The 11,765-nt window shown below is 34.8% G+C and overlaps 1 protein-coding gene across 5 annotated transcripts in view; it reads right to left on the bottom strand.

The window, feature by feature from the left end:
* Positions 1-4,108: 4,108 nt before the first annotated feature.
* CUNH10orf67 (chromosome unknown C10orf67 homolog) overlaps positions 4,109-11,765 on the bottom strand; it is a 45,739-nt gene continuing 38,082 nt past the window's right edge. For 4 of the 5 annotated variants that reach the window (XM_085318338.1, XM_085318342.1, XM_085318343.1 and 1 more), the window contains 3 exons: positions 8,998-9,085; positions 7,587-7,667; positions 5,714-5,875 (listed from right to left, as the gene is read on the bottom strand). In XM_085318338.1, the coding sequence (XP_085174464.1) occupies positions 5,750-5,875; positions 7,587-7,667; positions 8,998-9,085 (295 nt within the window). In that variant the 3' untranslated portion in view covers positions 5,714-5,749. Of the gene's footprint in view, positions 4,359-5,713; positions 5,876-7,586; positions 7,668-8,997; positions 9,086-11,765 lie in introns of those variants that run through there. The other variant, XM_085318340.1, reaches the window with a different exon arrangement.

Raw genomic sequence — 11,765 nt, 5'->3', positions numbered from 1 at the left:
GGCCGCGGCGCTGAACGCGGCGAGGGCGGCGGCCGGGGGCCGCCAGGCTGCCGCCTTCCCTGGGAGAGCTGGTACCTGTCAGAGGGCCAGGACTGACCCTTGGCAGAGGAAACACACCATAAACCACACTTTTAATGAGTCACGTAAATACCCTGGATAGTTACACCGCCCGTYACTCTCGTGTTGTCTGAACATTGCTGTATACGAGCTAAAAAAGCATTTCAGATTTAAACGTAAGTGGAATTAACAAGTTCTCAGCAGTAGGGTAGACCTGACATCTTCCCTGATGTATCCACTCATTTTTAGAGAAAAGAAAGGTAATGAAACCTTAGGACCGTCCATGGACCTGTCTATGCCTCATGCTCTGCATCTGACACAATTCTCTTGGATTCTCCCTTGCCATACTGCACGTTATTGCTGCATGCTGTCCGCCCAGGGGTATGGAGCTTTCCRTCTTCACGCACAATAGAGAATACCTTAAATAATCTCCCCTGGAGCAGAACCTTATTCTCAGGTGTGTCCAGCAACACTGCAACTTGTATTTGTAACTACTTTACAAAAGCAKTGAAGAAGATTTGAGAAATTTCTGTTTAAAAAAGAAAAAGATGTAGGCAGACGACAGGTACATGAGCTGGAACRTATCTAGGATAAACAGGTGTAATAGTTCTACTAGACTTCTATAAAATATTTTGCTTTGCAGAAGGCTAGACTAGAAGATGATTATTTTTTCTTTTACCATTAGAAAGGTTTAACATTGGACATCATATATTCTAAATAAAAGTATTTTGTATGGAGATAAAGAATCTACCTTGAAACTAACAAAGTGATGGTCAGTTGTACTACAATTCTATTGTATTCTTGAACTTTTATATGGGTGCAGACAATTAGGGGAAATGACGCAGCATTAGAATCCTAAATTCAGAGACTTCAAWAACAGAGAAAAGAAACAGCTCACTTCCAAAATTTACTTGTTTTAGGTTGTCTTAAGGACCTAAAATCTTATTATTTTTCCTCATTTTTGCTTATCAGGTACTCATTTATATAATTAAAGGTATGCAAACTGATTAATAGAGAAATGATACATTAAAGCATTGCTTCATTTTCCTGTTTTAACAACAAATTGAAATACTCAAAAAGTTCCAAACCATGGACTCATCTGGGCTTTTTACTGAAATTAATTCTACTTCAGTGTACATAGTTCACTAGATGTATTCACAGGTGCAACTAARTGATGATTTCACCTGTGCTTTGACATGCAGCACTGAAAATGTTCTCACTACCACACTGTTTGCTTGTGTCATTAAAATAATGTTTAGAAACAATAATGTTTAGAATATATGTCATATTTTTAGAAAATCAGTTCACATTCATTTGTCTAAGTGAAAATAAACATTTATGAACTGATGTCAGTAATCTTTCCATAAGCTGACAGCTTGCAATAAAATCAGTCAAGGGTAGTTTAAACAGGAATCATACACCTGAAAGGTCTTCAGTGTTTGCACTAGTTATGAGGGCTTCAGTATTTTGAAAAGAAATTTTAGCTTGTTCAAATCTTGACTTAATAATAAAGTCATTTATATTCAGACTATATAGACATTTCTTTGTTGAACTTGGATGTAGCAGTGTAGTTTTGTTGTTGGATTATTTACAAACAATATACTTTCCCAAGCATGTTTTGTTGAAAAGCTCAAGCATACTATTTTCAGTTTGAAATTTAGTAGATTTTCTCCCTGAATATCCAACCAGATGATCTGAAGCAAGTTCAGCAAAGTCATTCAACTGGAAGATCAAACTCTAGCAAAGTTTTGGARAGACTGTCTACTGTGTTGGATGTTTTTTAAAAGTTTATTTTAATAACCTCTCTTTTCTGATTGGTACTTATGCATTGCTGTTGTTCTTCAAGATGCACTATCTCTCCATACAATCATGTTGTAGATATACACACACCCAYGAACTCAAGACTGGGAATACAGGGAAGCTCTTTCCTCTTCCTGGGCTCTCCATTATTATAAGMTCTGGGAAAAAATATTTCCTTTGTTTTTTCTTGCAAAAATCTTCAGGGGACAGAAAGAGAGAGAAGAGGGCAGGTTGGACTATAGGGGCATACACATGCACGTTCAGGCAATTCATCTCAAAGACAAACAGTTACTGATAGCTTTCTTCTCTTGGTGCCTCTTTCTATCTTCATATGTATGAAGTATATACGAATATACATCATATATTCATGTATATTTATGAATATATACATTCATATAGTTTGTAACTCCAAGCAGTGCTCTTCACAAAATTCCTTATGCTCACAGAAAACTAATGTAGTCAATATTAAATAAGGACTCTGGCACTGTCCTCCCTCATGCAGCATCATGCATCAACAATTCAGCAGTGGCAATAACATAGGTGGAAATGAGCCACTCTGCAAAGAAGCCACTTCTATCACTTGATTTCTGTAAGTGTGTGCTGTGACAGCTGTTAAAAATCTTCACAGAACTTTTGTAGAAATACTCTTATGAAAGAGGAAAGGTAAAACATTTTGTGAGTGTATCTTGTCATTAAATTAGGCAATCAATGTTCAAGATTGGAAAGAAATGAGGGAAATTYTTTCTTTTAAAAAGATGGGTTTTAGTATCTTTTGCATCATGTCATTGCCTTTTCAACCTAGTAGCAGCAGCCATGAAAAGGACTACTGTGGATAAAAATAGAAAATCTATATGGCCAAACAGGTTGGATACCTTCAGATGATTCACTTGGACATGGAAGCATAGAAGAGATGGGTTGCCACACAGAATTCAAAGCAGAGTTCATTGGTTGAAAAGAACAGACTCCACAGGGCAGAAGACTCATTGAAAACAGCAAGAATTCCTTCAGAATATCTAATACCTTCTTTGAGGGCAATCTGTAGTGCAGATATAACTCATGCATAAACCATGATAAGGGTTTATAATTAGAATGATATTAGAAAGCATTGGTAATTAGAGCTGTTATTTCTGTGGAGCTTTAATAATGCGTGCATATGTTACATTCTATAAGCTAATCAACCGTTCATGAACAGGATATCAAATTAGATGCAGAAGACACAATACCACCAGGTCTATRTTGGAGAAGTCTATTGTTTGGTTACAGTTTTCAATACAGTGTTGCATAACTGAACTCAAGAATTTGTACCAATTACTTTTCAGTCATTTCCATGTATTAAAGTATAGTTTTTAGGAAATTAATAAAAAGCYTTTTTTTTTTTTTTTTTGATAATCACTCACTCTAATTCAGGGCATATTTCACTTTCTTTCAATATAATTGCCCTTGCAGTTAATATTTGTGTTTAACTAATTAGTGACTTTTTTTTCTTTTCTTCTGAAAATGTCAAAAACAAAACACAGTATAACATCAAAGAAAACCAGTCCCTGGAGTGGTATGTAGAAACTCAAAGTTTCTCAGACATTAGAAGCATTTTMCAATAAAGTAATTCATATTACAGGAACATTTCCCATCACTATGTAGTGAAATATAGTTTGTTTATAAAAATTAAGAAGTGAGAGCAAAGCATATTTACAGTTTATGCTCTAGGCTTTTGCATCATCTGAGGTGGGGCCTGTGAAAGGTGGGATCAGCTCACCCTCGACCCCAGTCAGTCACCTTTTGTTCCAAACGAGTTCCAAAAGGAACCTGGGCTCTTAACTTTGAACCTTGGCACATCTGAGGTCTAAAATACGCTAGAGAATTTACAAAGTATCTATACATACTATAAATAGCTTCAAATAGTGTAAGTATTGAACATAATCGGAGCAGAATAAGCAGAAAGGCCGGTCTTCTTAAGGAAGAAATTAAATGAAGAAGCACTTCAGAAATAGTAACATTACCAATCACATCCTTTYGCTTYTTGTTCCATGTTATCCTGCTGAAGRTAGCAACAATTCATTCAAACCRTCAGCAAAATTGATCATCTTGTTGCTAAATGTGCAGTTGCTCTCTACTTAAACATTCACACTTCAGATTATCATCTAATAGTATCTTAAAAATCTCTATTTTTTTTCTTTATTCAGTCAATATTCAGGAAGAGTGAGAGKTTTGAAGAAGTAAAACAAGCACATATTATTAAGCAAACTGAAGCATGCCTCTGGCTTGTTWTAGAAGAATGGAGATTTCTCATGMGCTCTTGATCATACTGAAATGCATTTGCTTTAGTGTTTTATTTTTGTAAATCCCTTGGCTTTTCTCTTGCTCAGAGACATTGAACAGCAAAAGACTGCTAAAATAACWCCTGGCTCCTGGGCATGCGATGGAGTCAGCAACTGCATTTTGACAGCCAAAGAATCATGAGATCCATTATGCTTGGTCTTCCTCTATTTATCATCTGTGAAAAACTTAAACAGAAATTATTGTAGCAKTGGTGGCAGAAAGAAGGTAACAGCTAACCAAACAGCTCTCTAAATCAGTCTCAAAAGAGTAGCAATTTGCTGTACCTATTAGAAGTTGAGAAAAAGTCATGATTTTTGTGTGGAAAAAAAGGAGGGAAAGAAAAAACAGCCTGCAGATCTCTAATAAGCACATAAAATTGTCCTCCACTAGAAGAGGTGGCTCCTCTATCTGAGTCATTTTCCCACCATGAAAGACAGCAGCCARCACTTGCTTCAAAAGAAACCTTCAGACTGGCTGCATTTGCCGAGATCCATTTGTGCAACCCAGTGAGACGAGGACTTCAGGTAGGCAAGGCTACTAGAAGACACTGCTTTGCTTGTGCTGAAATGTCGAGCTGAATTACTGAGGGGCTTCCTCTTTTAATAATAATCAGATGGTATACAAAAACAACATTGCACAGCTTTGTTTTTAATCTTGGTCCTCTCAGGCAATGTGAGTTGTTTATATCCCTGTTTTAAAGCCTCTTTAATTGAAGCTTATTTAACTACATAACTGCTTATTTGCTGTTGAATATAATATCAGCTGTCGAATATAATAAGTACAACTTCATGTACATTACGTAGTTCTATCTAATGCGTTTTTTACTTGGTTCATGAGGAGACTCCCACAGTAGGGGCACTGTTTGTTTTGGATGATACAATATTTGACAGAAATTCCCAGAAACATTATCTATTATCAGTAAATAAATAAACACTACTAACAGTGCCTAGATGGACAAGGTCCTGCTTGGTAGGTACCTGGAAGGGTTATGTATTTGTTAGACAGTTTTGTAGAACAAAGGAAACTAGTGTTATTCTTTTTTTTGCTTGAAATCACCAGTCACCGAAACATTCAGACTTTTATCTCCATACTAAGGACGCACACCACCTCACGTTGAACTAGAAGAGTCACAAACACACACACACACAAACATCCCAAACTTCCCTATCTGTCTGGTCATAATAAAGCATTCTCTTTATGTGTCTCTTTGAGACTTTAAATTAAGATTTGGAAATAGAAAACTCCTTTTTTTCCCCCCAAAAGAAACTCCTCCAATTGAATTCTGGGTCTTATAAAAACTCTCCTCCAGCAAGAATGCCACCAAATATAATAGATCTAAGTCCTTTTACATGTAACCACATCTATTCTCTTCAAGTCCATGACTTTTTTAGGGAAAAAGAAGATAGTTACTCAGAAGAGGCAAAGTACCACAAAATATATTATACCTCTTCCTTCATGACTGCCCTTTTTGCTATTATTTAGMAAACACAGAGCAGTTACATTTCCAGGCATAAGACTGCCTAAAAGATCAAGTGTCTGAGAACAATCATCACTACTTAAATTGCAGTGTGTGTTACTATGCACCACAAATTTCACACTCACCGTCTTCAAACACACGGTCCTTTTTCATTGCATTTGTAAGTCTAAGAAAATTATCTTCACCTTCTTTCTGCTGTTCAGTAGACTGGGATTGTATTGGAGGCTATAGGAGAAATATTTTCTTATTAAGGCTGCTCATAAGCTATTGATTAACTAAATAATTAGAAAGCCAAGTTACAGTTAAGTTTGTTTGAAAACTAGCAAAAAGAAATACAATGCAAACTGTTCTTAAAACAAAGAAACACTAAAACCCTATGAAATAYGGAAATTAGACAWCRTGCAACCAATTCAAATGCTTAGCAYAGCAGTGAGCTCTTGCAGAAACRTGGAAAGTTATTTCAGTAACCAGCATACAAAACAAAGCTACAATGGCCTTAGTTTTTGAGAGACCATTTTAGGGTGTCACTTAACTTCTATTAAAATAGATACAAATATTTCCGGTGGACTTTGAGAACTAGAATAGTTCCATACAAGTTTTTTTAGCATGATAAAATAGGAAGAATTGAATATTTATATGTATACATATACATATATRCAAGTATATATTTACTTCTGTAAATAAATCTTACTGGCAATTTGTTATGATATGAACAGGGCACATTTTTATGATCTTGCTTAAGAAACTAGCTTTAGTTAGTTCAATAATGTATTCTCTAATGGAGGTCAWAGAATTACAGATACATTGAATTTGACTGTTGTTAAAAATATTGACACACTACTATACTATGCAGACTACCATAATTCATATTTTAAAGTGTTTTGTAGTTTTATGAGAAGTCTACTATTGCTTTTATATCATTCCATWCTTTTAAAGAATGAGGCTAAGATACTTTCATGTCCTTTTCTGAAAGAAATATCTGAAAGTCAGTTTATCCTTTGCAATTACTGTTACAGACTTGTTGAGAGAGTTGAACTGAGACCGTTCGGGGTGCTTGTCTCTAAGAACKGTTTTGTATTTGAATTGTTTGTTCAAATGAAAGCTCACATTACTTTTGTAAACTTGGTAGCTTTTCTGTATTATCTATAGCAACCTGAAAAAYATTTTATTCTTTACTATTCTTTACTTAAGTATAGTAACTTTTTTCTGAATATTTTGTGCAATCTTGGTCTTYGAACCTCTGCCATTTTCTGTCATAAATATTTGTATCATGTWGGATATTTACRATCTTATATGTTAAATACCAAAACTTAATCAATAATCCCAACTGAGTRACATATATTTCTCAWAAATATTATAMTTGTGATCACAAATTAGATATATAWTTCTCCATTCYTTGAAGTAATCAAGCAATTGACCSATTAAGATTTAGRTATTAGCCTTRAAGGACAGCAAGATAASTYACAYTGTTACTGGTTAGGTAACCAGTTTTACTCATTCSTTTAGAATCTCATTCAGGTTTCACATAAATATTTTTGGTCTTCCCACTTATTTCAGTAGTAGATAAAGCAGGCTTACAGTGGTCTTGTTACCCAYTAAGACAATGCTACTTCAGTTCATATGCAGGTAGCTATAATTGCAACCACAAAGGTTGATTTTTTTTAATTACAGCTGACTTTAAAAATCAATCTGGCATGCTTTACACAAATATTTGTTATTATATGCATTTGATGACAAATACAATTGCTATAACATGATTTGAACATAAAAATTCAGAAAATTCAGAAATATTTTAAATATTTTGAAAAAAAGTCATACAAAATATCATATATAAAAGTCCTATCCTATGCATCACAAAATTGTCACAAGTGCTATTGCTTTATTAAGTATAGAATGTATTTAAGCATTTCTATTTAGCAAAAAATTAGTTACATACCAAAGTTAACGGTAAATATAAGCCACCTCTRAATCCTTTCACATCTTGTGTATCATTTTCAACACAAACAGGAAAAGACATCTGTAAGTAACACATCAATTACATGTTAAACACGTTTCAAGAAAGTATAGCTTGATAAGTAAGTAAGCAATATTAATAAAAGATTTTAACTGAATGTGGAAATGGTACTRTTGCATAACCATCCTTAAATTAGGCGAGTATGTTTTAACTTCACCATATGTGAAYTGAACATCTTTTACATGAGAGTAGAACATATTCACTTCCATATTTGATATATGATCATATTCAAGAAAAAATCAATTAAAAGTACTATGTTAATGCAAATTGTGTTTGTCCTTTCACTATGTCAGTGATAATAAACTCAAAATCCTGTTTTAAGTTTGACTTGACAATAACATGCGCCGTGTTCATTTTCACTGAATTCTCACTATGTTGTCAGAACAGCACAAAAGGRGACAAATACATACAATTCTGTATGACACAAATAAAAGTAGTTTTACTGTTTAAGACTGACTGCCAGGCAACAAATGAGTTTTAAAAATTCACACTTTTCATTTCTGTTTTGCCAAAATTATTCTCTTAAATTCCTTTAAGCACAGGATATTGTATGTCTAACTTGTAAAAACACAACCTGACCTAAGCAGTAAACAGTATAACTTGTGCTAATCCAGGTCAATCCAAACAAAAAAAAGGATTGAATTGAAATCATTCTGAAATTTAAAGAAAAGTTTRAATTAAAACCAAAAGGACTCTGAATTACTATTCAGCTTCCTCCACTGATCCAGGAAGAAAGCAATCTGTGCTAATCCAGTATCAAAATGGGATTATATTTTCCCCTCTTTAACCTTCCTGGAGGAGAGGAGGACCAATATCCCACCCCCCTCACGTAAGGGAAGGATCGGGGCCTGCCAAGGGGCTGCTCTCCCTGCGGGGTTGTGCCTTACCCTGCGAGCAGCCCACAGAGCAAGCACGACGCCAAGCCTAACAGTTCCCGAGCCCTCCACCTTCTATCAGGCGGATGCGAGGGGCAAGCTGCAGTCTTGTCTGAATTCACAAGCTTACTGAAGAAAATTACCAGTACAGCTCATTCATATATTGCAAATGGATATTATATTTACCTAATGTTGCATTCCGGCAAAGGCACAAATGTGCAGGTGTTACCTGCACGCACGAATCATGTACACAAGACTGCACTGCATGCAGCTGACCATATCCAGCTTTGACAGTCTACCTCTGCCATATTTGCCATTTCATATTTTTGCCTATCAAATTTGTTTGACTTTATGGTATGRTCTGGCTTCTATGTTTTATTGTATTAGAAAGCTCAGAATGATTTTAAATAAAAACAATGCATTGAATRCAATAAACCAGCTGCCTTGCCTTTACTTACTGTCTCACTGAGGGATGTACTTTTAMATACAAGTAACCGACGTTGCAGGGTTTGTCTAAGAAACATTTCATCCTTAATGGCATGCAGGCTGAAGAGAAAGAATTTTTGCATTACATCAATCTACATTAGCCTGTGGTCAYTCTTAGGAAGGACAACACATAAATTAAAAGTCATATTGAAATTGAATTTCTACAATATCATCAAAATAACAATCCAATGAAGCAGCTATTTGATTGTTACTCATTCTAGAGATATAAGTATAATAGATTCTAAATAAAGATGAAGCATACTAGTTCTGGGGAGCCTCAACATACCTTGTACGATCATTAATCAACTGAATKCAAATTTAGGGCACTTACAACATGAGATGCTTCTATTTAAGATAATATTTAAGTTGGAAAGCTGTAAGTGTCTTGTGGAGTCTTAAGTTCACTCTCTATTTTCCAAATTTTGACTGGTCAAAAATACTGCAGCGTAACTCCTCTATTTTAAGAAATTAAACAATCTATGAACTATTATCCATTAACATCCATATCCAATTAAGAATTGTATTCATTCMAATTTGGAAAAGGAGAAAACTACTCAATTTCACTGGTAATGCATGTAAAGTTTAACTTTTTTCTCTGCTCACTTAATTTGCTAATCTTTGACTCTTCTCTGACATACTTTCTACAAACTGCTGAGTATTTCTTGTGTATATAATTTCTCTAAGTATCCAGCATTAGAAATCTTCAACTCTGTTCACTCTACAATGACTCTTTCTAAAGAGTACTTTGATATTTTATATTAAGGATGCAATGATAAAATTCATCTTAATAATGAACACCAGGTACAATTTGGGACGTGGTATATCTTTTAACTAGGATTGTACAAATTACATTTTTTTAGGAGAAAAATTATATGGCTTAACAGAGCAACATTTGACAAATAAGCTTCAGTTTTAATCTCATTTCATGCTACTGAAAAGATTGCACTAAACAGAAACGAAAATATCAGAAAACAAAAATAAAAGACCAAAGTAAAAGCAAGAAAGTAAGATGTTTTTCAGATCTGATAGTTTACATTTCTTAATCATATGTATAGTTGTGTCATAAGTAAATATTTTACACAAGTATCACAAATGTCATGATACAGAAGGAGTTTAAAGAGTTAAAATCATTATTCTCCAGCAGAACTTTTAAAATATTCACTTAAAACAAATGCACTTTTGTGCATCTTTTTAAGGTCTCAATGAAAACAATAAATCAAAYGCTAATGATTGGCAGAACTAGAAGAAATAACCAGTAAGTATTCAGMAGTCCATGGGAAAACATACATTAGAATATCATTAATATATTACATTAAATATATTACATTAAGTGTAGGAGTCAAGTAGCAGACCCACACACTCCCAATTTAACATACAGCCCCTTTCCTATCTGTACATTTATTATAACTTTAACCACAGAGTTCTGATACTTTATCTAATCAGTGAAAATTGCTACCTAATTTTTCAAGGTCTGGCTCATGAGGTAATTTGAACAGCTGTAAAAATTTTCCCCTTTCTTTACAAAGAAAGGTATTATGTTACAGAAACAGACATTAATTAAAGGAAGAGTAAACCTCAAAAAAGATGACAGTAATTATATCAAGTTATAAGAATTTTTCCTAAATATGAATATTTATTTTGGATGATTTGGATCGTTTTCTCTTGTATTTCTCAAGAAACAGTGGTGGCTGGCCATGATATATAATCTCTTTTGCACCCAAATCACTACACAGAGTTTAGCTCCAGTTCGGTAATGACTGAAAGACAGCTCTTTCTGACAGTCATGTTTGAGCTATATGACACATATTAGTGATCTTTATAAGGTTTATGTAAAAATGCCTGTATCATTAAAAAAAAATTACATCAACTAGCATCTTTTGTGGCAATTCTATCAGAAAGGACAAAGGGATTGAACCCGCAACCTTGGCATTAGCAGCACCATGCTCTAACCAACTGAGCTAAACCTGATTCTGTGATTTATAATACAGAGAAGTTATTCTGGCCACAAGGGAGCTCATATATTTTATAGTCAAAAATTTAAAATATGAGCATAACAAAACCATCATTTATAACAAGAGTATACAGGCTAAATTCAAGATAAATATGCTTACTGTCCAAGTAGTCACACTGTCACGAAAAATACCTTGCATAGTCTTTAATAAACTATCAGAAAAAAATAAAGCAAAAATAAGAATGTTCTTATATTCTATTTACCTCACTATTATTTCTCAAGAGAGAAAGTCTGGAGAAAGGAAGACTTTCCCTTGGTCAAGGAGGATCAGGTCAGAAATCTTTTAGGCAAACCTGACACCCACAGATCCATGGGCCCTAATAGGATGTACCCATGAGTACTGAGGGAGCCAACAGATGTTATTGCTAGGCTGCTCTCCATCATCTTTGAAAGGTCATGGAGAATGGGAGAGGTGCATGAGGAYTGGAAGAAAGCTAATTGGTGGATTGAGAATTGGCTGAAAGGCAGAGCTCAGAGGGTTGTGATCAGTGGTGTAGTCTAGTTGGAAACCTGAAGCTAGCAGTATCTCCCAGGGGTCAGTACTGCGCCCAGTCTTGTTCAACTTATTCATCAATGAAGGGACAGAGTGTCACTTCGGCAAGTTTGCTGATGAGACCAAACTGGGAAAAATGGCAAATACTTCAGAAGGCTGTGCTGCCATTCAGAGAGATCTAGATAGCCTGGAGAGTTGGGCAGAGAGGAACCTCATGAAGCTCAACAAGGACAAGT

The sequence above is a fragment of the Rhea americana genome, unplaced genomic scaffold (assembly GCF_003343005.1).
Source record: "Rhea americana isolate MKP2758 unplaced genomic scaffold, rheAme1 scaffold_53, whole genome shotgun sequence".
Taxonomy (NCBI): domain Eukaryota; kingdom Metazoa; phylum Chordata; class Aves; order Rheiformes; family Rheidae; genus Rhea; species Rhea americana.
The sequence above is the reverse complement of the archived record's forward strand: the minus strand, read 5'-3'. Positions and strand labels throughout refer to the sequence as shown.